General features: G+C 41.0%; 2 protein-coding genes across 3 annotated transcripts; one reads left to right on the forward strand and one right to left on the reverse strand.

The window, feature by feature from the left end:
- On the forward strand, window positions 1–21021 carry LOC108097549 (nuclear factor of activated T-cells, cytoplasmic 1). 2 transcript variants are annotated; one of them, XM_043207327.1, is made up of 11 exons: window positions 1–473; window positions 4478–4602; window positions 5087–5490; window positions 8375–9040; window positions 10434–10854; window positions 11136–11292; window positions 11378–11625; window positions 11901–12084; window positions 16864–17471; window positions 17544–18873; window positions 19094–21021. In XM_043207327.1, the coding sequence occupies exons 1-11, from the start codon at window positions 236–238 to the stop codon at window positions 19096–19098; spliced, it is 4386 nt and encodes a 1461-aa protein (XP_043063262.1). In that variant the 5' UTR covers window positions 1–235; the 3' UTR covers window positions 19099–21021. The 2 variants fall into 2 exon arrangements, with proteins under 2 accessions (XP_043063262.1, XP_017055395.1); XM_017199906.2 differs by lacking the exons at window positions 8375–9040; window positions 16864–17471; window positions 17544–18873; window positions 19094–21021 and adding an exon at window positions 14253–15705.
- A 46-nt stretch (window positions 21022–21067) lies between these two features.
- On the reverse strand, window positions 21068–24137 carry LOC108097770 (DNA ligase 4). The gene is made up of 4 exons (XM_017200296.1): window positions 23773–24137; window positions 23538–23702; window positions 22571–23475; window positions 21068–22515 (listed from the first exon to the last, which is right to left on the reverse strand). The coding sequence occupies exons 1-4, from the start codon at window positions 24083–24085 to the stop codon at window positions 21148–21150; spliced, it is 2751 nt and encodes a 916-aa protein (XP_017055785.1). The 5' UTR covers window positions 24086–24137; the 3' UTR covers window positions 21068–21147.
- Window positions 24138–24316: the final 179 nt, after the last annotated feature.

Consider the following 24316-nt stretch of genomic DNA (forward strand, 5'->3'; position numbering starts at 1 on the left):
ACCAAAACAAAAAAATCGAAAACAAAAAACAATATTAGTCAAAAGAAAAACCACAAAATCGATGCCTGTGAACATATTTATAAAATACAATAAAAGCACTTATCCCAAAAAGAGAACGAGAAAGCCAAGGAGAGAGGAGAGAGAGCAAGAAAACACTGAGAGAAACACATATATTTAATTGCATTAAATAGCCATAAGAGTAACTTAGTTGAAAGTCCAGTGAAAATCCATCAAAATGCGCTTCACCTACAATCAGTATAAACATTACGAGTCCGGTTATCGGATTCCATCCAAAATGCATAATCTGAGCCACCACAACAACAACAATAACAATTCGGGGGGTGGCAACAACAGCAATAACAATAATAATGGCCATCATTATGCCCACCACAACAACAACAACAACAACAATAATGGAGGCAACAACAACACAAACTATCAAGTGTATCAGCATCATTACAAAAGCAACTTCGGTAAGGATAACCCAATGATAATCCAAAAAAGGCGCTATATCGTTATCAGGATATATATGATAAGTGTTGGGAGAAACTGGCAAAAAAAATGGGAACCAATCGATTCCATTGGGTTCTTGCATTTGGAATGGCTTTATATCTTTTATATCATTAATCTATAACATTGTAAAACTTAACGTAAAAACATTCAAACAAAATGTTGTGAAATTCGAAAATAATCAAGTCAAAATTCAAAGTATTCAAAGAGCTTATATTGGCCGCAAAGTTCTTTCTAACTTATATATCCACCATAAAGATATTCAATAAACGCCTAAATTCCAAACAAATATTAGCTGTTGTGATATCGTGAAAGGTTTTTGATAGACTTCTCTGTGGAGAGCCAACACGACAATGTTAATTCATTCCCTCTTCCTTGATTTACCCTTTATGGGTATTACGTATATCCAAAGCAGAAATCGCAAATCCAGATATCGCTCCAATTGTACTATCCCAACATCCAATGCTAATGGCAAATGGTTGATGGCTTATCGGCAACAGGCCATAATTGCTTTGAAATCAAATCTCGCGCTGCGCTGCGCCTTTGATAAGGTGTCATAATCGGTATGGGTGTTCGAGTACACCTGGAATTTCCTCGCCTCGAAGATCCAACCAGAAATGCCGAGCTCCCCAATCTCGAATTACGCGAGAGGCGCCAGTTGTCGCCGGTGATTCAATATATTCCTTTCTTCCTATCAGCCTTATTGCCTTTGGTTTGGGTTCGGATTCGGATTCGGGCTGTTTTGTTTAACGCTTTTCGCCAGTTGCCAAGTTTGGCACGGCCCATGGCGATAAGATTACACACACTCAAAAACAGTAAAAACAAAAAAAGAGCAGTATTTTGCCTGGAGGCCCGAGCCAAACCATCTAGCCAAGTCGTCCAATCAAACAGCGAAGCACTTGACCAAACCCAAACCGCTAATTGGATGGTGACAAATGAGATCAGCGAGGAGAAGAAATGGTGGTGAGCCTTGAGAATTGGTTAGACACTTATGAATCGAGTGGTTGGCGGGGTTCCAATTGAAAAAAACAATAATGTACTTGTTCAGTTATGTATATAATATATTAGATAACATATTGGATATTTTACTGCATTTATTTCCTTGATTATTAAAACTCAAAACTTAACAATTTAAACTGCGAGTTCGATTTGCAAACAATTAATAAGCAGCTAGGAGTCGCTAATCTCGGAGCAATGCTATCCAATCAAACAAATTGACCCGACGACTCCCCGCCTCATTTCCGTTATTATCATTTTGCGGAGGGGCTCATCTTTCGCTATATCGAACAAATAGTTCAGTTGGGCGGCTTGGGGCCGAGTGGGTCAGGCGGGTTCAATACACTTAATGCCTTTTTATTGACAATCTGTTTTGGGTTCACCTCTGCGAAGCTGTCATTTCGTCCGCGGAGTCTGCGTTTAATTATAGAACTCGCCAGCCCCGACGACGGCACATCTGTGTTTAACTTATCCAGATCCCAGATCCCAGGGTGACTCTCTACCTCTACCTCTCCAACCTCGGTGCGAAATTCGAATTGAATTAAAGTCCGTCCTCTTTTCTTTTTTTTTTGTCTGCCAATTGAGTGCAAAGTCGGCTGACTGACTATATCATGATGGATACAATGGCTTTAGCCATGATTGTCTTCTGTATTGTCAGCGAATCCATTTATCTGTTGTATCTAGCTAGCATCTAGTACCTAGCATCAGTATCTGTATCTGTATCTGTATCTGCGGAATGAGGCGGCAGTTTGTTCGCCCCTTGGAAACAAAGGCCAAAAACGGATCCACACATATCCATCCCGACCGAAACCCGCCGATCACAAACGCTCTTATCTCCTGCGATCCCAGGTAAAGCCCATTTACCGAATTACCAAGGGGTACGGGTTATGTTCTATGGGTTCTACTGCTTTCTTCAGGTAGGCGCGTTCCGCAAGCCCAACAATAAATGTTTGCTTGTTTGTTTGTTTGTTTGTTTGCTTTGTTTACGCGGCGGTTTGCAGCCAAGGTTAGGCCAAAAGGGTGCGGATCGCGTGGGTGTTCTCTGTACTTATGCCATCGTAAAAGCCAAGAGTCGAACAGATTTTCTCACCTTCCTAATTTGTATATCTATATCTACATCGGTATCTGTATCTGTATCTGTATCTTTTTTTTTTTTTTTTAATATTTTTTTTTCGAGCGCAACGCACGTCACCGAGGAATCTTCGTAATTGGAGATCAAAGTTTGTTTGCTTTCGTTGCTGCTATCAAAGGCGGCTGTTGTTTGCTCGATTCTTATCTCGTAAATTAGCTCGTAATTGTTTAACGATTTTACCGGAATTAAGGAACGGAACATACATTTCTAATATATTTCGCTGGAATTAAAATGGATTTCCGAAAGTGGGTGTTGAACACTTTTAACTGGGCAAATAACTATGGTGTTATGGGAAATATGCTTTTCATTTGACATTATCTATTACCTTCACACTTCTTTACAATTTTTCAATGTTTTATTACCTGGATTTTTCGGTAGAAATGGTTGTATTTGCTTTACTTTTTAGGTAGTTATAGTAACCTTTTCTTTCTATATGAATAATTCTTAGAATAGCTTAGTACTATATAATAATTGTTTATATTATATAACATAAGTCTGCAAATTCCCTCTAGTTTTAATGTAAAAAAGTAAAAAGTAAAGTAAAAGTAAAGTAAAAAGTAACTTTGGTAACTCTGCTCCAAATATGAACTGCAGAAACTCCTTTACATTCTTGGTTTCCCCATCTTATCGTTCCTTCTTTGCCTTCTTTTCTTTCTTTTCTTTCTTTCTTCGATTCACTTCCACTTTGGCCTATCCCAACAAACATTTGAGCCCCCAGATTGTCGCCCCTATATGGAGATACAACCCGAGTCGTCCGAGTATTCCGCCTCGCCTGCGCCCCCAAAAGAAATTATCAAATTTTATTTGCAATTGATTTGCATTTTAATTAAATGTTCCTCGAAATAAACAAGTAGAGGAGGCAGGCGTTCTGTTTCAGTTTCAGTTTAAGTTTCTTTTGTTTTTGTTTTTGTTTTTATTGGTTGGTTTATGAATAAATAAAGAAGCGCAAGCCGAATATACGATCCAATACGGGGTAATAATATAGAAATATAGAAGTGGTAAGTGAGACAAACGGGGTGAGGAGCTCGTTAATGGGTTGGGTTCGCCTGGTTCGTTTGGTTTCTTGGCTGGGTTTGTCTGGCTTCCTTATCAGCGGACTCTCCGGCTCATTGTTCCGCTGCCCGTGATAATATATGTACAAACTGCACCCATCCAGATGATATATATATATATATATATTTGTCCGTATATATATATATATATTATAGGCAAGAACTCCATGTAGAGCAGAAAAAATAACGCTAAAAAAGTCCGACGGCAACTGGTGCTGTTGTTGAAATTGAAATTGAAATGGAAATGCGAATGCAAATGGAAATTGAGCCTCAATTGAGATCAACAATGAATGCAACCACAGTGGCATCAGCATCAGCATCACCATCCGCATCACCATCATCATTGCTACAATATAAGCTGCAAACAGAACAGAACAGAACAGAATCTATGCTCCATGGCAATTCTACGGACCTTAGTTCCCCGTGGTTTGCACTCTCCGCCGGAGTTCATTGCACCCTCGAGTCGTATTATCAGTCTTCCCCCCGGCATACTCTATAGAACTTGCAACTTGCGAACGCGGTCCACAAATCCAGACAATGTTTTCTTGGTCTCGGCTTCTCTATCTGGGTTTTTGTTCTTTTGTGTTTCAATGAAGCCAGTTCCATGATAGAACTGATATACTCGTACAGAACTGAAAATGAGTTCTTTTTCTAGCAAAAATGTATTTCAATTATTTCCAATCACCCACAAACTTCGAACGGAGTTAGCTAGTAGCTTGCTTTTTGTCTTAGAAATATGTTATGTATTATCTTATCTGTTCTAATCCAAGTTGAATTGTAATTTCAGGCATGAGGATGACCATGTCCACCAATTCCACAATGAGTTCGCGAATACATCGAAAGGGATTTCGCATACCATCGAAAAGACAGCCGGGTAAGGGATTGCCCGGCAAGCTCCACACCATCACCAGGGTGAGTAAATGGGTTTTCGATCAATAATAATAATAATTCTATTCTGAATTTCTAATTAAAAATATTCAGAGTTCGCTTAACTTGTGGCTAAGCAGGAAAAATATCTATTAATTGAACAGAATCATCCCAAAATGTTGATTTGATTGCCAACATGTTCAAAATAATTCATACTTATTAAAAAGTGTTTGAACCATTAAAATTTGAAATACTATTTGCCTACAATCTCGGGTAAAATCTTAATAATCATAGATTAATTACGCTTTTTTTTTAAATAATAATAATTTATACAACTTTAAAACAAACAAGGTCAAAAGTATTGCAATTATTTAAATTTGTAGCTGATTATGATAATATCTATTGTTATGTTTATTGTGCCAATGGTTTTAGTTATGTGAGAATTAGTTGTTTTTTTTTAATAATTTTTTTAATTAATAATACTTATTTAATGGTACTCATCTCCCTTAATTTTTTGTTTATTTTTCAGGCGGGTCCCGGGAAGATAGTTCCTGGGAAGCGAATACCACAGCGACCCCATCCGCCGCCCTGCGACAATTCCAATGACAGCGGCCTCGGCTTCGATCAGCACACGGAGCTGCGATCCTCAGCGGGGGCGGGGGGCGTGGCCGATCCGGTGGTCAACAGCAGCAGCGGCAGCAGCAACTCCGGCCAGCGGACCACGAGCGGTCTGCTGGTGAACAGTGCTCTGACCAACACAGTGGCTGCTGCAGCAGCCGCAGCAGCTGCTGCAGTGGCGAGCAACACGTTGCAGCAGCACCAGCAACACCATCAGCAGCAGCAGCAACAGCAGCAGCAGCAGCAGCAGCAACAACAGCAACAGCAGCAACATTCACCGCAGCAGCATTTAATACGAGCGATACCTGTATCAAGGTGAGTCACTGTCACTCTTCGGCGATTATATATATATATATCTATATATATATCTATACCTGTGTGTATATGAATACTATACATATGTATGCCTCTCAACCCCAAAATCTTCATCCGAGTTTATGCGCAGGCGCAACTCGAGATAATTGCCAGCTCATGATTTCATTTCGTTTTGCGTTTGATTCATGGTTTCGAGTGAATGAATATTGATATTGCCGCCTCACCGCAAAAAAAAAAAAAAACAAAAAAAACAAAGCTCACACTCAGATGCACAACGCGCACACATAAAAGATATCTATTCCGATTTTTTAATTTGTAAATTAGCTATTTTTGATCCGGTTACAGTTTTGCATTATCTTTGAGATCAATGTGTGTTTTGTTTTGTCTGGTTTATTCTTGGGAGAATCTATCCCATAAGTATTTAAACTGAACACATCTATCAACGATTTTCTCTGAAGGCTTGAATGAATATTTTTATTAAAAATATTATTAAAGTGCGGTATACGTTTGAAAGTAACACTTGCCGTCCAAGCAAAACCGTATTTATTTGTTCTTGTGATTGGATTCCAATAGATGAAAGCCTCCTGGCAAAAGAAATAGGAGTCTTCTTCAGGTTTTCCGCGGTTCGGGTTTTATCTACTTGACTCCGTTCAGTTCGGAATTTGGCTTTGTTAGGAACTCGTTTTTCCAATAGACGATCAATAGTATATAGAACTCTACTTCAGTGTCAAAATACATTGGTACTTATAACAATTTCTGAAACTTAAATCGTAAAAGGAACATTTATTTATACTCATTTCAACATTGATAGATTTGTGATAGTTTAATTACTCTTTCATTGGTTTCCATTTCTTATTAGAATTTGATCTTCAATTGATGTTTTGTAGGTCATGGATGCATTTGGCATTAATAGTTCAATTCCAATTTTAGATTTCACATAATGATCTTCTATGTGTGTGTGTGTGTGTGTGTGTGCGGGTTCATTGTGTTGTGTGTGCGTTGTTGTCGATCTCGCCTTTTGTTGTTGTCATCTTGTTGTTGTAGCTATTGTAATTGCATGCCCCTATCTGTGTAAATCGCCGCATTATCTTATCAGCTTATCAGTTAACGAGCGCTCCTCCAATTGCAAATTGCAGTTGAGAATCTGAAAAATAAAAAAAAAAAAAAAGGAAATATAAGGAAAAGCCAAAGGGGAGGAGGTTTTTTGTTTTTTTTTTTTTTTTTTTTTGTTAATTCAGAAGGTGTTTGGCTTTTGGGGTTGCCCCTTATCTCTATAAAAAATCCAAAGGGAAAACAATGGAAGTGCTTTGATTTTTATGGGGCTCATTTAGGGCTTTTGTTAATTGCAGCGACGATCGGTAAATGGTTAAGTGTTTTTACTTTTTATTAGTATCGATCATTTACAATTTAATCAACAAGCTTATGAGGTTTTATTAAAAATATAGCAAAGGCAACGAAAAGTATATAATACCATTTATAATTTAGCTAAGGAGAACATTCGGGTTGCATTTCAAAAATGATTTTAAAAATATTCTCGCTGCTCCAGAAAGCAATGAATTTCATTTTAAAAATAGTTTTGCATCACGACGTTATCAATTAAAATGTATAATGCATTTTAAAAAGAAAAGCATTCTATTTAATGTTGAAAACAATGTTTCTTGTAGAATATTCCAGTGCTGACTTTTGTCTCTTTGAGTTTTTTGTGAGCGTTTCGCTTTTGGTGTTTGTTGATCTTGTAGATTTGCACATTCTTTGGCGGTTAATTTCATTTGCATACTTGAAAATACGCATTCTCTCTATCCGTCTCTCTCTCTCTTTATATCTCTCCATCTCTTTCGCACTTTGGCCAATGACTTTTAGATGGGGATTGTTTTCTTGAGTTTGTTGGTCGTCGGACGCGATTACTTATACGCACTGTTGCCGCCGTCCGCCTTGCGATTCGTGATTCGTGATTCGTGATTTCGCTTTGCTCCGCTCGGCTTATTATCAATCAGCTGCACTCGCAGTGCTCCATTTGCCCGATTTGGGTTAGGACTGAAGCGCAGTATCTGCGAGAGAGATTACGTACAGCATTATGGGTGCAGGGAAATTATGACATGCCACTTTATCAGTTTCATAAGCTAATCGGTGAGTTAGTTTCTCGGTTAAATGTGATTTCTTCTGGGTTTATTGGCTGGCCAAGTTTTTTTTGCCAAGTAACAGATTTTATTGGGAAATAACTAGTTGCTTTGTTGATTGATTGATTGTCAACAAACAGTTTACTTTGTTTCATTGTGACTTGATTTTATCTAATTGAACTTAGTTTGTATTCATCTACATGCCAATTCAAATACATTGTTGCACATTACTTCACTGAAAATAACGTTCTTTTTGGGCTAAATTCATATTTACATACACATTTCACCTGCGATTCGCAACGTAATGTTCTTGATTTGTTCAACCTTCGATCAAGATATTCTCTTGATTTTCCCTGTCGAATGGAATCAAACTCTGGTTTTTTTTTCGATTGAGTTCAGGCCGTTAGTTCCGTTCAGTTCTCTTCAGATCCGTTCGGTTATATTCAGTTTAGTTTCAGTTTCTATCGGGCTGAGTGACGGTTGTGCTTCGTTCGATGCATTTTCAATGCATTTGGACATTGGTTGTCACAAAGGAATTTGGTTTCCGATATAGGTTTTAGTTTAGCAATTAAATAAAACAATTACATAGTTTAGAAATCGAGGAATAATCGATTCAAAGATGGTAAGGCTCTTAGATCTTTTGAGTATCTAAATTAAAGGAGAGAAAGCGATCCGAGAGTAGTTTTAAATATATTTTTAAATGCGTGCGTGTGTTGCTGTTGTGTATCCATGTACATGAATGTCTGTATATATATGTTAACGTATAGATCGCGGCACGACAAGAAAATGATGGGCAGCCACTATCTGGAGGATCTGGATCTGATGTCGGCCTCCTCCTCGGAGGACTCGGCCGCCTCCACGCCGATCAATTTGGACGAGGACACGGGCTTCGTGAACGACAGCAATTCGACGACTCCGATCGGTGGCAATAGCAATTCGGCGGATCCGTTTGGTGGCGTCTTCCAGGCAACCGAAGCGGCCGTTGCGGCAGCCGTAAATGCATTCAACCTGCAACAGCAGCAGCAACAGCAGCAACAGCAACAGCAGCAGCAGCAACAGCAGCAGGTGCAACAGCAACATCATGTGCAACAGCAGCAACAGTTCCAGTACAACGGATTGCTGTTGCAGCAACAGCAGCAACATCATCATCCGCATCACAGCAACAACAACAACAACAACAATCATCATCGGCATGGGAAGCACATCAAGCGGAAGAAACTGGAGTGCAACCAAGTGGAATTGGACAACGATGATGCGTGCAGCGAGGATGAGTTCATCCGCAAGATTGCCAGCTCGGTGGCTGTGGCATCATCATCTCCATCTGCTGGATCCCCAGTGGATGCCACGCCACCTCCTCCTGTTGCCGCCCCTGCAACTGCCACGCCCACTGCCAGCCTTCTACCACGAATCAACAACAACAACATTGAGACAAAGTAAGCGGCGTGTTTTCTTTTGCAGCTGATGAACCCAAAAAAAAGAAAAAGAAAACAGAGTTTGCCACAAAAAATATCCATAAACGATCTTTGGTAAATTTTCTATGACTAAATAAAATTCAATAAAATCTAGAGCTACATAATATTGGTAAAAAAAAAAAGAATATAGAACAAAAAAAAATAAAAGTTAAAAATATTTTGGAAAAAATAGGAAACAAATTTGAAAGGATGAAGGAAAACATTAAAAAGAAATATACATGTACAGTATATAAAAATAAAATGAAACAATTACCAATATTATGGCAACGAGTTTCGTAGTAATTTGAAATAATAGAACGGCGATAAGAAAAGCAATCGCCCATTACACATCAACAAATTAGGAACGCAAATTAGTATTAATCGTTTATTTTTGGCAATCAGGGAACCCTTGGGCGGAAAACAATCAATTTGAACGGAAAGTACTATATTTAAATGGAAATCAAATTACCATGGCTCAGAATTCAGAATTCAGGCAAAAAAAATAGGCAAATTGTTGAGTGGCTCAACGATGTTTTGACAATGTTATTAGCATTAAAAACAACTAGTTTACCTTCCAAAATTGAACCCAAACTGTGGGAGAGATACGAAAAAGTGCGAATAACCAAATAAATTATTTCGGTGCCTGAATAATTGACTCTTTGCACAGAAATAAAAATACGTTTGCTATTTGCGCAGATTATTTACTTTGATGGCTTTGACTTTTGTTCTTTAATAATTGCTCAATGTGTGTTTGTTCCCGTCTATCTGTATATATTCTCTATATACATATATATATATATATATATTTGTGTTTGTATGTGTCCGTTTGTAAACAAAGGCGAAAAAATTTGCGGTAATTGTAAACAATTGGTCAAAGCTAAGATTTATTTAAACAAACAAAAAACGAAGAAGCGAATCGAACCAAACTCAATTGCAAAGTGCAGCAATGGAAATTGCGAATAAATTCCCTTTTGGCTTTTTTATGTGTGTGTGTGTATGTTTGTGTGTAATTAACAGCAACTGAAAGTCATATATCATGCATTTCTTAACTCAATCCGTAGCTTTCGTAGCTTTGTATCTTTGTATCTAAAAAAGAACTCATCTCATCATTCCATTCCTGGCCAGCACATGTGAAAAACAAGCCATAAATCATTAAAACCAAACCCAAAAATCGAATCTAGATTTCTTCAAACGGACATAACATTTTGGCCAAAGTTCAAGTACAAGTGCCAGATATATATCTATGTATATACATATATATATTTAACGATCCTTAGAAAAATAAACCTCCTTTTTAACGATCGCGAATGGAAAAGTTGCAAATTCAAACTAATAGATTTCGGTTTTATCTTCTTTTTTTTTATTAAACCTGCAGATTCATTTCGGCCAGGAATGTTACCCGCGTGGCCAACAAGCGCCAGCCGACGACTCCGCTGAACAGCATTGCGAGCTCCAACGATGGCCAGGTCCAGTTGGAGATCGTTTCCCAGCCGGAGCAACAGCACCGGGCCCGCTACCAAACGGAAGGCAGTCGCGGAGCAGTCAAGGATCGGAGTGGCAACGGATTCCCCATCGTTCGGCTCACCGGCTACGACAAGAACGCCGTGCTGCAGGTCTTCATTGGCACGGACATCGGCAGAGTGGCGCCGCACATGTTCTACCAGGCGTGCAAGGTGGCTGGGAAGAATTCCACACAGTGCAACGAGAAGAAGGTCGACGGCACCATGGTCATCGAGATCGATTTCAAGCCCGAAACGGACATGACCATCACCTGCGATTGCGTTGGCATCCTGAAGGTGAGATGGATCAAGATCATAAGATCAAGAATTTAATAGGGATCATGTGTTTTATATCACTGCGATAATAGAATTCGAACTATACAATAATTTATGTGTGAACAGGAAACTTTTAACCTTGTTTAAATCCTTTTAAAAGTTTAAAATCCAATTTGAATATATTTCCTACATATATATAAATATTTAATAGAGATCGCAGTGATTAATATGTAAACAGTAAACTTATAACTTATTATTATTGTTAAACCATCAAATCTAACTCACATTTATACCCCTTCCAGGAACGCAATGTGGATGTGGAGCACCGCTTTCCGGAGCATCTGGCGCAGAAGAACAAAAAGAAGTCCACCCGCTGCCGCATGGTGTTCCGCACCCAATTGACCCGCGACGATGGCACCACCGAGACCCTCCAAGTCTGCTCGAATCCCATCATCTGCAGTGAGTTTCATACTGGCTACCATATATAGCATAGTATACTCAATACATATTCAGGCAATATTTAATGCAAACTTTTACCTTTCAGCTCAGCCACCTGGCGTGCCGGAGATCTGCAAGAAGTCACTGAACTCGTGTCCCGTTGACGGCGGACTCGAGCTGTTCATCATCGGCAAGAACTTCCTGAAGGACACGCATGTGGTGTTCCAGGAGACCTACGACAGCGTCAACGGCGACGATCCCGCCACCGAGATTGCGGTGCGCCAGCAGCTCATCGGCGGCACCGCCGCCCTCTGGGAACAGAGCGTCCTGCCCGACAAGGAGTACCTCCATCAGGTGGGTCACTGGTCAACTAGTTGGAAACAATTCCTTTGCCTCGTTTAAATGTTATCTAAAGAGAATTGGTAGAAAGTTGTGTAAAGATGTCTATAATTCAGAGCTCAAAACGTATCCAATTTCAATCAGATTTCAAAGTGTCATAGCTTAAAACATTTGTAGTTTAATTTATAGAAATCCAAATCATCTGATCTTTTGAAAGTATCTACCATATATATAGCTATTCCATATTGATGATAGTTTTATTAATCGATTGCTTCGCATTCCATTGGCAGACCCATCTGATCTGCACCGTGCCGCCGTATCTGCACCAGAGCATCCTGAAGCCCGTCCCGGTGCAGGTGTCGATTGTGTCGAGCGGCAAGAAGAGCGAGCCGCACACGTTCACCTACACGCCGAAGGGACAGTACACGACGCTGGCGGCGGCCAGCACGTTAAGTAACACAATCCACGCCCAAGGTATCTATTTGTTGACTAAGCGTTCGATCGCACCCAAACCAACCGAATTACCGATTTACCGAATTACCAACCACAAAACTCCCAGCCGGAGATCGCGAATCGTTCGTGTTAGAAATCGAGATATACATATATACATATAGAAATCGAGAGAACATATTGAAAAACTCTTGTTACGGAAAATGAGTTTAAGATACAAATGCGAGGTAGTCAGGCTTAGGCAGTTACTTAAAGTGTATGTTTAATGTCAATTTTAGTCTACCTCTAGCACTCTGAAGATCCCATTCTTTTCGTTTATTATTATTTTCCTCCTTTAAAGTCAATAATCGAACATATAAATTAGCTAAACTAGAAACGAAAGTATAACTATTGCACACGCATAAATCGATATGCGATGTTTGATTTATGAAAACAATCTGATCTCTTCATGCGTTATTCAGTTCTTTCTTTCCTATCTATCTATCTATTCTACTTTTCTTTCTCTCACTTCACTTCACTTCTTCTCTTTTCTTTTCCCTTCTGGCTTCTTATTTGCGAGTTGGCTTAAAGTATTTAAATTTATTAATAAACATATATTTAACAATTAGCAAGTCTGTGTGTGGCTAACCGAACAATGGAAAGAGAACAATGTTGTTTTGCAAATATATATGTTTTTGACCTCGAAATTGCGCAGAAAATCTCACGAAATTTAAACACTTTTCAGACTGAATTCCACAGACAATAATTTCAATAATCAAATAAAAGAATAACTGAAACATGTCAAGATCAGCTTAAGAGAATAGTTAGTTTAAGACTTTCAATGATCTGTTTTATTGGCATTTGTAATTTTATTTTCCACATACATTTCGCTCGATAAATAACCAAAATATCCTCGAGTTCATTGCCTTGTTATCATTTTTACTAAAAGAATGAATTTTCATTCATTTTTGGGCCACTAAGAAGGGAAACTTATCGCTCATAATTTGCCTGCCACCTTTTCTTTATTCCTATTCCTTTCATAATTTCCGATACTTTTACTTTGCACCGGATAACGCATGAAAAAATCAATACCTAATATCTTTAAGTAGGGAACAAGAACTAAAAAAAAAGAAAAAGAAAACAGAATCGAAAAATATAACATAAAATATAACTTAATCTATAAGCACCATCAAGAATGATAAAACAAAAACCCTAAATTAAATTAATAACTATAAATGATTAAGGCACAGGACGGTGCAATTCTTCGGAGAAGCGACTTCTCCAGTCTTCCCCCGCCTCACGCTCGCTCACTCTCTCTCGCTCTCTGCCCCTCTCTCTTTGTCTCTCTGCTCAACCCCTCCACTGAGAAGAAAAAGAAGAAGAAGAAGGAGCGGAACCGGAAACTGATCGAAACAACTCTGCTGAATGGATGAACTTGAACTTTTGAACTTGAACTTTTGAATTTGATCTTTCTCCACCAAACGGATCCTTTGCGATGATTTCGAATAGTTTTATTTTTTTTTTTATTGTGGACTTGAATCCGTTTTGGAAAGCATTTTAATATCATTTCCTGAATAGAACCTTTTCATCTTTACGTGAGTCGATTTTTCTTGCCTTTTTTGTATTACAAAATAAAAGTTTCGCTTTTCGCGGGGACTTCCTTCTGGCTTAATTTACGTACGTGTGTGCCTGTGTTTGTTTGCTTGTTTGTTTGTTTGTTTGGCTGGTGGAGTGTTTGAGCGTGTGTTTGTGCGATGTTTGTGCCGGGGGTTTTCTGTGAATGAAGTGCAGAGTTTTCTTGATCACGTTCAGCCGAGAGAAGTACCCCCCCCTCCACCCAAAAAAAAAAAAAAAAAAAAACAGATGAAGGAAAGCTCTACCAGAGCGATAACATAAAAGATATATCGAAAATAAACCGACACACGATGCAATCAGCAGCAGCAGAAGCAGCAGAATATCAGGAGGATATACCTAATAAACCAGACAAGAAGAAGAACAGCAAGGCAGTTCCCCCCAATAAAATAAAAGACTGTTTTTCAAGTCAGGAAAAATGATAAAAATAACCCTCAAAGATCAGGATGTCTTAAAATGAACAGAAAAGAATGAAACCCCCCCTTCACCATACCACAAAAAAAAAAAACTTCCTCCTCCCAAAAGAAAATATGCATATATATATTTTTACTTTATATTCTTCCTCCTTCCCCTTCTCTTAGCAATTTAGGTGCTCAATCTAACTATATAGTCAAATATGTAAATTTTTGAGTGCTATAAAATGCAAGGCCAAAATTAAATCCAAATTAAGTCATTAATCGACAGTCGATATAACAAGTATATAGACACCGATATATCCTGTATCTCTCTATATATGTATACAAAACACAAAACAGTAACTATAGCAAAGAGGCCAACGAGAAGCCAAGAAAAATGAAAGCTTGCCTGGAAAGCAACGCTGGACAAAAGCGATGAAATCGAAAGAATCGCAGCAATCGCTCGATAAGTGACTGCCAATCGCTTGCGTTCGCTGGCGATCGATATTCACACACCCACACACGTCACACAGACACACAAACGGTTAAAGAAATTCTTAAAAAATGAACAAAGGACCTTTTGGCACCCAAAGCAGCAACATATTCTATCCAACACGATGGGAAATGATGACCGGCGAAGGATTTTCGACCCCAACGAGGCTTCAACAGCTACATCTCTGACCATCTCTAAGCTCCAACAACATCACTTCAGCATCAAGGATACTTTTAGGGTACTGGTTAAACACACAAAAAAAAACCATCCAACTATTACAGAAAAAAAATTACAAAAAAAATAATAATTACCGATTGACCAACGTACAAATTCTTTATTGCCATTTCGTAATCCATTTTTATATATGTCTATTAATTAATACCTATACACACACAAAACCCCCTCTTACACACACACACACACACACACATTTACCATTACTATTAACTATAAGGGAAAGCCATTTCACATATAACCTTAGAGCATTACCTTTAAGCATCTATATAATTATATTTATATGTACGATATATTTGCGTACTCACATAAAGCTAACACCATCTGAAGAGTCTTTTGTCCAGTCCTGTTTGTTGAGATCTTGGGATTAAAGATTGTCATCCAGTTGGGTTCACTTTATTCGGCGAGAATAGTTCCGAACATTTCTCCGATTTTTAATTGGGTATGTAAAACCATAGGGTAATTTGATCATTCATTTATATCCTATTAATCCTCTGAAGCGATATAATCCATTTTTAGTAGAATACTATATTTTAAAAGTTCACTTTAAACTAATTCATATGAGAGTTCATTTTCTTACATGTCTGAAATGTATATTCCCCAAAATTCTCTCTAAATATCCAAAATTGTATTAATTTATATTAAAGTCTTAACTATCCACATTCTGCTGTCCCAATAACATTCATTGCATACCCTTTGAAAATCAGTTTTAGTTCTCCTCTATCTAAATCACGCAATTCATGTACAGAATTTTCAGTTTTTCCAACAAGGATGCAAAAGGATCGGTTTGAATTTCATAGACAGTATCAGACCCCAGTAAAACTCTGCTAAGATAACTTAATGAAATATATTCAAATTAGAAACTTCAAGCGGGAACTTGTTCTGAAAGAACCAAAATTAAGAGGTGGTAGTGATGGGACTCGTCTAGAACGAGTGGAATTTCAAGCATCGCTCGACTTCAGAGCCTCAACATTACGCCTAGAGAACCGACAACAGCTTTAGATCAATGCGACCCCGCTTAGGAATCGAGTACTACGAACTGGGATCTGAGAAGTTTTTGGGTTTTCTGGCTCCTAACACTAATCCATAAACACCTTAAAAATAAGTCGTAAAACCTAAGAATTAGAAGTAAATTTACCAGTATTATGAGTTAAGAACAAACAAAATGCTTGGAGTGTGTTGGTGTGATTGAAGAATGATTGTTGAATTTCACGATTGTTGTTGAATGATTGTTGGTTTCTGCGACTGCTGGCGAGAATTAGTTGAATGGTTTAGTTTTCGTAAAGTCTGTTGTTCTGATATCACTAAAAAAAAAAAAAGCTTGACTCTTCTTCAGTTGTGTGATTGATGAAGGAATAGTATTGATTGATTTAGAGTCTGTCTGATGTACTTTCGATCGGTTTTGTCTTGTCATTTGTAGAGTTCAACGACTGCTTTTATAATTGATTTGGTCAGCTTGGTGTGGTTTGATTTTAGCCCGTTTATTTTTGTTGTGTGCCGTGGAAAGAAGATACTTTTTGATTGATTACCTCTATTTCGTAGCTCTCTTGTTGCTCTATTCCCTTTTCTGAGTGCCGCGTGAAAGGATTTGCAAGTGAAACCGAACTGAACCAAGCATAGATACTCCTAAGAACCTACCATAAATTAGCCATTAACTATTCCTAAGACTTAGCTTTAAAAAAAATACCACTGCCCCGCGCGGAGATGGCAGATCCAAAGAATTCGAGTGCTTTTCTTGCGCTCTAGCCTAAGTTTGTTTTTTAGTTTGTAAGTTGTAGTTTAACCGGAAAGAAATGGGGGAAAGGCACTCGGATTTGATGGATCTCTCTCTGTGCAACCCGAACCCCTGACTATCTATCTCAGAAAAACTAGGACTAAGTGCTTACCACCTCCCCTCAAAAAAAAAAAAAAAAAAAAAAAAAAATGCTTTGACTTCTCTTTTACATCTTTGTTTCTTATGATTTCGTTAATTATGACCCAACCAAGTGACCCCTGAGAGCTCAGCTTGAAATGCCACCAAAATGAGATTACTAAGAGGTGTCCATTCTCTGTCCATTGTTCCTCTTGTAGATGTGAGCGGTTTCATGGACACCACAACAGCGTCCAGTGCGAGTGGCTCGAGTGCCTGGACCTCGGCAGCGAATGGCCAATCGGTGACCGGCGACAATGTGGAGGCGAAGCACGAGATCGATTCGGGCATGATGCCACCGCCGATCACCACACAGATACCGATGGGCGTTCGCCGCTCCTCGCTGCCCAGTGTCACGCCCATGATCACCGACCAGCAGCTGGTCCATCTCAATGCGGTGGCCGCCAGTGCGGAGGCTCTGAAGACGGAACTCCTCGACGACAGCAATTCGCACAGTCCCCTAACCGGCGAATCGACGCCGGACAGCCCGAATGCCGCCCTGCAGTACCATCGCTTTGCGCGGAAGCCCAGTCTGGACACCATCATGTACGACCAGTCGAACAGTCTCCCCGGCTTCCCGGCCGTGGTGGCTCCCGCAACAGCGGCTGCCGTCGCCGCTGCCGTCGATATCGATCCGGCTGCAGTGGCCGTTGCCGTCGAGCTGGCCGTCAAGAATGAGATTGTGAAGCATGTGGTGCAGCAGCATCAGCAGATGCAGGAGCAAATGCAGGAGCAGCAGCAGCAACAGCAGCAGCAGCAGCAGCAGCAGGTGCAACAGCAAGTGCAACAGCAAGTACAGCAGCAGCAGCAACAAGTGCAACAGCAGCAACCTCAGCAGCAGCAACAGCAACAGCAGCAACAAGTGCAAGTGCAGCAGCAACAGCAGGTGCACAAGTTCATCGATGAGCTGACCAAATCCACCTCGGTGGTAACCAGCAATGGAACGAGCGAGCCGGCTCTGTTCACCACCTCGGCGGTGATCGATCACGCTCTAACCGACATCCTGCAGGCCAAGGTGGGCATTGCACCGCCGAACGTGGTGCTCGAGCGGAGTTTGTCCCTGAGCTCCACGAACTCGAGCAGTTCGCTGAGCGGGAGCGAGCCATCGCCGAACAGTTCACCCCTTACCCAGGATATCATACTCAACTCGGAGCCGGCGGCCGCTTTGGCTGGAGCCGCTGCTCTGGGCGGACCGCCGCCGGTGGACGTGACCGGTGGCCTGTCCACCGACATCATCATGAATCCCGCCGTCTCACCCTCGACGATTCTGTGCTCGGCCAATGGCGCCGCCACCGCGGTGGTGCCCAACATCCTGGCACCCCACCAGGTGACCATGGCCAATTCGATCCTCAATGATATTGCCATGCAGCCGGAGCCCACTCAGCAGGATGCGGCGGTGGCCGCTCTGGCGCTGAGCAACATCATGATGAGTCCGCCGACGGCGGCAACGGGAGTTGTGGGCGTGGTCGATGCACTGCCTCCGACTCCGGTGGCCATGCAACCGGAGGTGGCAGCCACAGCCACTTCGACGGCGGTCAGCAACATGATCATCAAGGCAGCGGCCGATTTTATAACCACGCAAGAGCAGGAGCAGCACCACTACCATCATCATGGTCGCGTCCACTCGCATTCACCGCAGGCGGCCGTCGGTGTGAGCGGCAATCCCGCCGAGACGGCAGCCGATCCGCTGGTGAACCTCCTGCTGAACCACTCGACCACACCGGAAACTGCGGCTGCAGCAGCTGCGGCCGTTGCCGTGGAAGCGGCCAACTTCCAGTCGCTGGGTCACAGCCATCATCCGCACCATGGCCACCATGGTCACGGTGGCCATGGTCATGGACATGGACGCGTTGCGGGTCACGTGGCGAGCCACCATCATGGCCACCATTTGCCGGTGGTGCCGCCGACACCACAAGAATCTCTGATCGTTGCGCTGGCCAGCGAGAATGCGCTGCAGAAGTCGGTGGCCACCGCCGCGGTGACCACCAATGGAGCGGTGATGACGCAACAGGCCTCCGCTCCGAACACCGCCGGCAGCATCCTCCCAGCGGCCGTGGGCGCGGTGGCAGCAGCGGCCGCCGTGGCGGTACAGCCGCCCATTCCCCAGGAGCTGACCACGATGTCCGACCAGGATCTGATCAGCTACATCAATCCGAGCACCTTCGATCAGAGTGAGTGCCCAAGAATGTGAATGCGAATCGATAGAATGCATTGTTTTAACCTGATTTAATAACCAGAAATCAAAAGGAAGCCAATTAATGTACCTACTTATTATTATATTTGCCTTTTAAATGCATTCTATCTGTTGAACTTTCATTATCTTTATAATATTATATCCATCTACTCTTGTTTTATCCAACTAATAATGAATCTTGTTTCCCTTTCTTTCAGTTTAAACGGCTTCAGATCAACAAATTAAACTACGTGGACTTGTTTTTTTTTTAAATAACAATAAATGTCACTCCTAAACAGGCTTAGTCTTAAGTATAAATGTAGTATATAGAAAACACAAACACACACACACACACACTCGATTTAGACGGATTAAAGGTTTCAATGTGGACCAACTTTTTGACCAAACGGATTGACTAAAACCAGGAGAGCAAAATGAAACCCACTATAAAACACAAAACACACATTAGTAGCTTTAACTTTGTTTACGTTTAGGAATAAACCCTACTTTAAATGAATGCCTACATTAATTTTTTTTTTTTTTTTTTTTTTTTTTGCTATTTTAATATTGATTTTTGAATATAATAATCAACTTATCTCAAAAGGTTAAATTAAACGACTGCCATATACCTACGAAATAAAAATGAACTCCCGAAAGTGAAGAACTAAAACGGAAAATTAAGAATTCAAATATCAACCTTAAAAATCAAAAATTAAAGAAAGAACCAACTTTCAATAAAAAAAAAAAATGTTGATTACACTTTTTGTTGGAAGAAACCCTATTTTTCATTATGAAGTCTGATTTGTAAACTTCCTTTTTATTTGTTTGAGAATTTAAGATATACTTTATATAATAAAAGCCAAGCTGCACGTCTTGGCGTTAAAAGTTAAGCTAAATTAATTTTTGGGACAAACAACACAAAACAAAAAACACACAAAAAGAAATTATGATTATACAGTTAATAATTTATAAACAAAAAGTACATATTATGTGTAGCTACGAATATAATGAATATGCGAGAAATTCCAAAAGACTTTTTGATTTAAAGAAAATGCAATTATTATTTTGTTTATGGTTTAATCATTTTATTTTAAATTATATTGAAGGAACCCACAAATAAAGATGTAACTAATGTTATTACTATTACTATAATTATATCGCTATTATTATGCATACCCTTAATGTTGATAGTTGTTATGTGTAGCGTTGTAAGTCGATATCAGATTTATCCTAGCCCCTAGCCCTTTTAACCACTACGAAATTAAGAACCTACAAATCTGAAAATAAGAATGAACAAACCAACAACCAAACCGCTTTGAGGAAAAAACACGATTTAGAATATTATTGTACCGATTAACGATTAAATGAACTTCAACACTTGTTACGACTACCCAAAAAAAAAAAAAAAAAAAAAAACAAGATCGAGAGAACTCTGCATTTGAATGCCCAATAACCAAACTACAAACTATTTATAAAAATTTACAAATATTCCAACCACGAATTTCGCCCACTCCCAAGAATCGAACTAACTGAGAACCTATAAAATTAAATGTTTTTTTTTTTTTGGTATTAGCTTGATACATTTTAAACAATTTGATTGACATACGTAATCTAGATGTTGATAAAGTCGATAAATGTGTTAACCAATCTCAGAGATTGCATATTCCTCATTAAATTAAATGTTACAGTCGAGTCAATGAACGACAGAGATAGCGATACTAAGTGCAAGTGAGTAAGAGAGAGAGACAGAGAAACAGAAAGAAAGCGAGAGAGAGAGAGAGAAAGAAAGGGATAGAAGAACCCGCGCTTAAGAATTGTTAGTGTTAAATGTTATACACCTATATATACATTATTTATGCTATATATACACACATATATCTAACTTTACAATGAATAAAATGAATGTATTTTTGATGTTCTTATTGCCCAAAGTGCAGAACCGAGAAACAACTGAAACTCCTGAAGAAAACAACTCCCAGAACTTTGTAACCGACCATTCAAACGTATCAATTGACGAAATTGCGAACCCCAAATTCACACCATCCCAAATTGTCTAGGAATGCCTAGATAATCCCTACAGAAACCATATTTATCTGCTCGTTATCTCTTTTTATGTGAATAAAAAATGAAATCTTTCAAAAAGAAACCAGTTGTTATTCCTATAAATATATATGAAATAAAAACAATTGAGGTAAGATATATTAACAATTTATTAGCTATACCAAAAATAGTATCTATAAATATAATTATAAATCTTTAAAAAATGTAACGACTAGATAAAAGATTGCATGGGCACGAGCACACCCTTTTGCACTGATTGATGAATCCAGGCAGAGTTTAAAACCTTTTCTGCACCCAAGTTGGATTGGTTTTGCAGCCAGTTCTCAAAGTGATCTTTATCCAGGTCCGCGGACATGCAGCGGAATCCCAGATTCAATTGCGGATCGGATTCGTCGACCAACTTGCCGCCGTTTTGCAGAAACAGAATCTTGCTCAATTCATCGCCCTGCGGATTGTAAAATAAAGCGTGGAAATCACGGAAAATGTTAAGGCTTTTCCTCCCCTTCAGCAGTTGATCCTCCAGAGCATTAAGTTCAGATGTGGAGGCCACTGCTAAATCCTCATCCACCAATTCAATGTCCTGGAGCAGTTCCTTCAACTCATCGATGCTTTCAATATCCTTGTTGTAGCTATCGCCCCACCCATCGAAGCACTCGGCCAGTTGCTCTTGCAGTGGCTTGGTGGCCGCCATTAGATCCTTGGGCCGCAGCTCGAGCGCCTGCTTCTGGCAGACCCTTAGCAGCCAATCCATGCGCACAATGTCACAGGTACGCGGCTCCTGCAGAATGAGCCGCTTGACCAGAAACGTCTCATCGCCGGCAATGCAAAAGCAAGTGGGATCATTGGGCAGCGGATTCTCAACGATGGAGCCACCGTTTGTGGCGGCCAGCTCTTGCAACTGCTTCTTACTCTGCCGCCCAGCCGCTCCACTCAGAATGCAGAAGCTCAGGCCATCGAACAGTTTGGAGCTGCTCGTGGAGGGATCCACGCCGCAGCGCTTTTCGTAGACCGCCAATGCCAGGCGACTTCTCTCCGAAGGAGTCATTCGCATCTGCTTGCGCTTGGTCGTCACATCCTCCATTCGCAGCTGCCGCTTGTTAAGCTTCTTGATGGCCGTGCCACCTCCGCAGAGATCATTGAACTCCTGGAGTGTCATGCAATCGTTCCAGGACTTGTCATCGCGCTTCATTTCGGTGCGCGCAAAGTGCAGTGATTTGCGGGTGAAAAATGCCGCGTTCGGAGTCAAATCCGCGGCCTTCACCTGTAGTATGATTGAGTTTTGTGGATCGATCCACAGATCGGGACATCCGGCACGTTCAGTCTCCTTGTAGTGAAACCACAATGGCGGCGGCTCCTTCACAACATCATGCCAATGTGGCTTTAGTGTGTGATTCAGAACTCCGCGTTGTTTCGTATTGTTGGTCACCACACCGATGCTGAAGACCTCGGGGCGAGTGGTGCTACCCGGCGGCGCTGGCTGGAGAACGCCCAGCAAAAAGGATTCCACAAAGGTGCGCTTGCGATTGTAAAAAGCGCCAATAATCAGCACATCAAACTCCGTGATCAAGCCCTTGATGTACTGGGGAAAACAATACATGAGTAAGGATAGGAGGAACTAGATAAACAGTACTCACATCGGCCTTGTCCTTGTACCAGCCACCGCCCAATCGCACGCCAGGTTGATACTTAGATCCCTGCTTCTTCAGCACAATGCCCTCGGCATGGGAATCGAGAGCCTTCTGGAACAGTTCGTTGAACTCCTCGACGGAGCCGATCTTTCGAGCACGCATTAACTGTAGCACGCCGGGTTGCTCCACAATCATTTTCTGCAGCTTGTAGGCTCGGTGGATATATGTGTGATCCAACAGACTCTGGCCATTAAAGTACAGCAGATCGTAGATCACGAAGCAGGGCTGCCAGCTGCCCTCCGGCTTCAGACTCTTTACGTCTGTGTTCTCGCCCTTTTCGCGAAAGCGCTTTTGGTTTGTGTCCCACACCATCATCTCGCCATCAAGGATAATGGACTGCAATCCGAGCGGCAGCAGGCCCCTCAACTTCGGTGTCAAAGTGCCGCGATCGTAGCTGTCGCCAAAGTTCCGGGTGTAATCAACGCCATTCCGAGAGATGTACATGAAGCGTCCCTTGTCGATGTGCAGCTGGAACCGCTCACCATCCATTTTGGTCTCCAGATAGAGCACATCCGACTGCATCAGCTCCTGGATATCACCCGGAAATCGTTCGCACAGCATTGGCCTTATCTGATGGAATGGCCGGATGACGGCATTCAGGTTGACGAACTTCACCGCTGCCTTGCTATCCGTGCTGGTGTCTAAATCGCTAGGTTTGTCCGCCAGCAGATTGCACACATGTCCCAGGTCGGAGCAGCGCTGGTAGATATCCTGCGCTTTGGGGTGCAGCACCCCGAAAATCTTCTGCTCCCCGATACCTAGACCAAGGCTTTTTAGCAGCAGACGGATTAGCCATTTCTGCTCCTCGGGTGAAGCCTGCTCCGTGAACCGGATGAGCTGCTGCTTCTTGACTGGAATTACACAATTTACAAATTGTGTTGACATTAAGGTTGTGTTCAGAGCCCCTACTTACCTTCCGTGTCTTCATTGGCAATGGTGTCCAGCATCTCGTGGATGTGCTTCAGCCGCAAATCGCTGGGTGGATTGAAGCACCTCGGCTTGAGTACGGCATAGACAACATCGCCATAGTCCCGGTACATATTTGCAGTTCGATGTTGCAAGTTGATGGCATCGCTGGCTGAAAGGAAAACAAAGAGAATCCATTAAGAAGACAAAAAACCAAACAGTTCGGTAGAGCGCCCACTTACAATCGACGGGCAGCTGGAGAACCCGAATGTAGAGCCTGCCCAGTGCCGTGATTTGTAGTCCGTAGGTATCGCGACCCGTGTCTGCCCCCGGAAGCAGAAGTCGCAATACGGAATAGAAGCTACTTGCTCCACTCTCCGGCTGGTCATCGGTCAACCCGGTTTGCTGGCGAAAGGATTCCCGATGTCGGCAGAAGGACTCGTAGTAGCTCTTGAGGATCTCCTCCTTGTTGACCACCTTTTTGGTGGCCTTTAGCTTTTCGAACAGGTCACATATGTCCCGAAACTTGATCGTGCTAGCTATATCTACGCTCATTTTGTTGATTATTCGTAGACAACAATTTCATCATTTGAAAACACCTAGTTAGTGTGACCAAAGTTCTTAAACAAAGTCTATTTAATTGAGAGGTAACATTTAAAATCTTATAATTTAAAAATTAAACCTTTATTTTAGGGGCCCAAATAAAGGACACCAATTACAAATATAATTAAATACAAATTTATTAACATATAAATAATTACGGAAAATTTAAAATCACTAAAACAC

Source organism: Drosophila ficusphila, unplaced genomic scaffold (assembly GCF_018152265.1).
Source record: "Drosophila ficusphila isolate 14025-0441.05 unplaced genomic scaffold, ASM1815226v1 contig_197, whole genome shotgun sequence".
In the NCBI taxonomy this organism is placed as follows: domain Eukaryota; kingdom Metazoa; phylum Arthropoda; class Insecta; order Diptera; family Drosophilidae; genus Drosophila; species Drosophila ficusphila.

Coding starts and splice junctions, on each gene's coding strand:
- LOC108097549 (XM_043207327.1), top strand. CDS start 236: ATGCGCTTCACCTACAATCAGTATAAACATTACGAGTCCGGTTATCGG. Junction 9,041..10,433: donor AACAACAACATTGAGACAAA/GTAAGCGGCGTG, acceptor TTAAACCTGCAG/ATTCATTTCGGCCAGGAATG. Junction 11,626..11,900: donor ACAAGGAGTACCTCCATCAG/GTGGGTCACTGG, acceptor TTCCATTGGCAG/ACCCATCTGATCTGCACCGT.
- LOC108097770 (XM_017200296.1), bottom strand. CDS start 24,085: ATGAGCGTAGATATAGCTAGCACGATCAAGTTTCGGGACATATGTGAC. Junction 23,476..23,537: donor TGCCAATGAAGACACGGAAG/GTAAGTAGGGGC, acceptor GTGTAATTCCAG/TCAAGAAGCAGCAGCTCATC. Junction 22,516..22,570: donor GGTACAAGGACAAGGCCGAT/GTGAGTACTGTT, acceptor TGTTTTCCCCAG/TACATCAAGGGCTTGATCAC.